The sequence below is a fragment of the Olea europaea genome, unplaced genomic scaffold (genome assembly GCF_002742605.1).
Source record: "Olea europaea var. sylvestris unplaced genomic scaffold, O_europaea_v1 scaffold4392, whole genome shotgun sequence".
In the NCBI taxonomy this organism is placed as follows: domain Eukaryota; kingdom Viridiplantae; phylum Streptophyta; class Magnoliopsida; order Lamiales; family Oleaceae; genus Olea; species Olea europaea.
This window is the reverse complement of record NW_019262699.1, coordinates 2,376-6,525: the sequence shown is the minus strand read 5'-3', so window position 1 is coordinate 6,525 and position 4,150 is coordinate 2,376. Positions and strand designations below refer to the sequence as shown.

Here is a 4,150-nt window from a genome sequence, read left to right as displayed (position 1 = left end):
TAGTTGTGTGGGGTGGTTTTAGTTTTGGTGAAGGAAGAGATGAGGGTGTGTTGTGATTTTATTTTTTATTTTTTAATTTTTGATTTAATTGGAGAAATGTAGTTTGTCCAAAATGCCCCTACTTTATTTTAGGATAATAATTAAGCCTTTTATTTTAGGAGTCAACTGATGGTTTTCTGGTCAAATTGACGGAAATCGTCATTTTGGACTCGAGCTGTAAATTTTTAAAAGTTTGATACTTATGGTAGCACAAAAGAAAGATTTGAGCTAAGTTTGTTATTAAATGAAAGGTTTGATATTGTGGCTATAATTATCCCTAAAATTTAAGTTAAAACCAACAAGAATTTTACTACTTTTTAACTTATATTTTGTTAAATTTTATTAAAATTTATTTAAAATCTGATTTTTTATCTAAATCGAACATAACTTGAGATAGTTACAAGGTATGGATTTATTTGAAACATTGAGGACTAACAGTGCAAATTTTCCAAAATGAAATAAACTGCAAAAATCATGGACAGAAAATAACAGTTCGAAGCAAAGACAGCGACCACAGAGAGAGAGAGACAGAGAGGAGAGAGTAGGTCCACTTTCTCTTCCTTTTTTTATGATGCAAGCCTCCAGCTCCAGGGCGAAACAGGGAATGGTACACAGTACAGTACTGCAATTCAAAGGGGCTTCAACGGGGAAGAACACAAAACAAACCAATAGATAAAGGGGAAAAAGAGAGAGACGGAGCAGATATTTAAAAAGTAAAGAGAAGAAGACTGTTGAGAAAGCAGGTTTTTTTCTATTTCGGCTAATGGGTCTCTCAAGAGATTCATGGCTTTGATTTTTCTTTTGAGAAAACCATTCAAGAAATTGACGAAAAGGGGAAGAATTTACAAACCCATTTTCGAAGAAATTGGCGAAAGGAGGAAGAAATTACAAACCCATTTTTGAAGCACAAAGGCAAGTTGTTTCATATCCGTACTACTTTTTCCCTTTGTTCTTGTATTTAATCTTCTTTTCTTGACCTCAATAATTAATAAATTTTTGTTTCTTGTTATTTTTAGATGATAGGAGAACAATATAACAACAATTTGCTACCGAATGGTGGTGCTTCTTCAGTTTTTGTTTCTCCTGCTTCTCTACTGGAAGTAAACTGTAAGAAAAGTGCAAACTTTACAGGCAATGAACCCATTTCTGTGCTGGATACAAGGAGTCCAAGCCCCTCAACGTCTACATCTACTCTCTCCTCTTTTAATCAGCCAACAGCCACCGCTGCCAGCGTTGGAGTTGGAGGTGAAGGAAATGAAGGCCTGATGGCTAACTTGAAGCCTGGTGATAATTCTGGCATGGAGTTGAGTCATGGGTTGGCTGAAAAATTTAACCTTGGACAGGAAGATTGGGAGAAATTGTTGTCTGAATCTGCAGTCCAAGATCAGGTTCTTCTCCAGTGGATTGCCGGCAATTCCGAGGATTCTCCGGTGATTTGTGGATTTGAGGCCTTGGCTACCGGTGGCTCTGCCATTTCACCCGTTGGTAATGTTTTTTCGAGCCCGAATCCTTCTGCTTTAGGCCCTTTTGGTTCTGAATTTTCTTTGAGTGAAAACTCCAATGTTGAAAAAATTGGTAACTTTGTTACATCTTTGCCTCTTAGCGTAAATTTTGAACAGCAATTTGGTACATTAGAACAGAAGGCGCAGATTTTTAACCAACAGGTTCAAAAAGCATCAAATCTGAACATTTTGAGCTTGAACCCTTCATTTTATGGTACTCAACAAGATTATCACCCCCATTTTCAGCGACAGTCAAAACGTTGTAATCTGGGCAACATGAATTTAAACTTAGGCTCTGAGAATGCAAGCAGTACTTTTGTTGATCTGGGTCATGAAATGTTGCTCCCATCACAGTCACAGTTTCCTCAAATGGAGCAGCCTCCCGTGGGTTATTGTCAACAGCCTAATTTTATCCCTCTGAGTCAACTTCAGGAGAAGCCATTATTGGTTCCCAAACAAGAGACAAATGGTGGCAATGTTGAGAAAATGGTGGCCCACCACCATCGCCAGCAGCAGCCACAACAGCAGATTGCATATGACCTGGTCTATAAGGCTGCTGAGTTGATTCTGGCTGGAAATTTCTCTTACGCGCAAGAGATATTGGCGCGGCTCAATCATGTGCTCATACCCATAGTGAAGCCATTTCAAAGGTCTGCTTTTTATTTCAAGGAGGCTTTGCAATTGGCCCTTTTAATGTCCAACCCAAACGCCTCTCCAACAATGAGGAATCCCACACCAATTGATGGTATGTTCAAGATGGGTGCTTATAAGGTTTTCTCTGAGGTTTCACCCATTATCCAATTCATGAATTTTACTGCTAACCAGGCCCTTCTTGAAGCTCTTGACTACGCAGAACACATACATATTATAGATTTTGATATTGGTTGTGGTGCTCAGTGGTCCTCTTTTATGCAACAGCTACCTACGAACAATAGAGGATTAGCCTCGTTAAAGATTACAGGCTTTGCTTCTCCCTCAACCCACAATCCGGCCGAGATTAGCCTCATGCATGAAAATTTAACCCAGTTTGCTAACGATCTCGGGGTTAACTTTGAGCTTGTGGTAGTGAATGTTGATTCTTTTGACCCAAATTCGAGTCCATTGTCCTCTTTCCGGGAATCAGAGAGTGAGGCCATTGCTGTTAACTTTCCTATCTGGTCGTTTGCAAGTCACCTGTCTCTACTATTTCCATTTCTCTGCTTCATAAAGAAGCTTTCACCAAAGATCTTGGTTTCTTTGGATCGCGGATGTGAACGAGTTGACCTCCCGTTCTCATGCCACATTCTTAACATGCTTCAGTACTATGAAGCTCTACTGGACTCTATTGATGCTGCTAATATTCCTTCAGATTCTGCTAGCAAAATTGAGAAGTTCCTCTTCCAACCTGGGATTGAAAGTACTGTTTTGGGCCGTCTTCACTACCATGCCCCGATGCCTCCATGGAGGAGTCTTCTTTCTTCTGCAGGATTCTTGCCCGCTTCAATCAGTAACTTTGCTGAAACTCAGGCTGAATATTTGGTGAAGAGAACCCGAGTAACCGGATTTCATGTAGAGAAGAGGCAGACATCACTTGTGTTATATTGGCAGCAATGGCAGCTCATGTCAATTTCGACTTGGATATGCTGAGGGTACAGTTCGTATGTTTGCCAAGGTTTTAGCTTACTCTCCACAACTGGAAATCATTTTACTAAACTGGATTTCAATTATAGCATCTCATATGCAAGTTGATTGTTGTGAATTATATTGCTTTGTTCTCACCTGCTTTTGTTTATGTAATATTGACTTTAGTCAAACTTATTGAGAAAAAACTTGCTTTCTAATGCTTTATAATTTTACTCTTGTGAATGCATTGCTGCTAGGTTCTAATTTGTCGGTGTCTGGAGCTGGTTCTCCTAAGCTGTAGAAAAGTGTGTGTTTTTATCCATTATAAAATAAAAATGTGTGTTGGTCAATTTTCATGGTTAGTGATTATCACTTAATATGTAATATTATTTTACGCTGCAATCTGCATTATCTTCTATCTCATTTCAGACGAATTTAAATTAATAAATAATGTCACTTCTAGTGGTACAAGTTCTTAGCCGAGGCAATTCATCACATTTAGTTATATAATTTTATGCACATACCAAAGTTTTGGTTTTTTGGCAGCTTTCGAAGTACTAAGTTATCAATGATTTGTTAAACACTAGTTGATAACCTGTCTTATTTACGTTGATTTCATGAGGTTGTATTTTAGTCTTGTTTACCAAAGGAATTAGTCAATATTAGTTTGTAATGCCTCTCTATTTTTCCTTTATGTTGAATTCATTTCATGCTCTGAATTTCGTTTGCATGTAAAAATTACTTACACAGTTCTAAATTCCATCTCATGGACGAGATATACTAATTGCACGTAAGTATTGCATCTTTTTGACTGTTAAAAATGAAAAAGTGTAATAGGTAATAACATCTTATGTTGTTGCACGCTTATGAGTGGTCTAATTTTTTGCTTGAAAGTTGTCTTTTGGTTGGACCAAATTATGCTATTGTATCAGTTAGTAGTGGTGACTTGCACGAAATATCCTTAATTACTAGAATACACCCAATACCATTTTAATAGTAGTAGAAAT

The 4,150-nt window shown here is 37.8% G+C and overlaps 1 protein-coding gene across 1 annotated transcript; it reads left to right on the top strand.

Moving 5' to 3' along the window:
- The first annotated feature begins 544 nt into the window (after positions 1–544).
- On the top strand, positions 545–3,409 carry LOC111387967 (scarecrow-like protein 6). The gene is made up of 2 exons (XM_023012610.1): positions 545–951; positions 1,056–3,409. The coding sequence occupies exon 2, from the start codon at positions 1,056–1,058 to the stop codon at positions 3,165–3,167; it is 2,112 nt and encodes a 703-aa protein (XP_022868378.1). The 5' UTR covers positions 545–951; the 3' UTR covers positions 3,168–3,409.
- Positions 3,410–4,150: the final 741 nt, after the last annotated feature.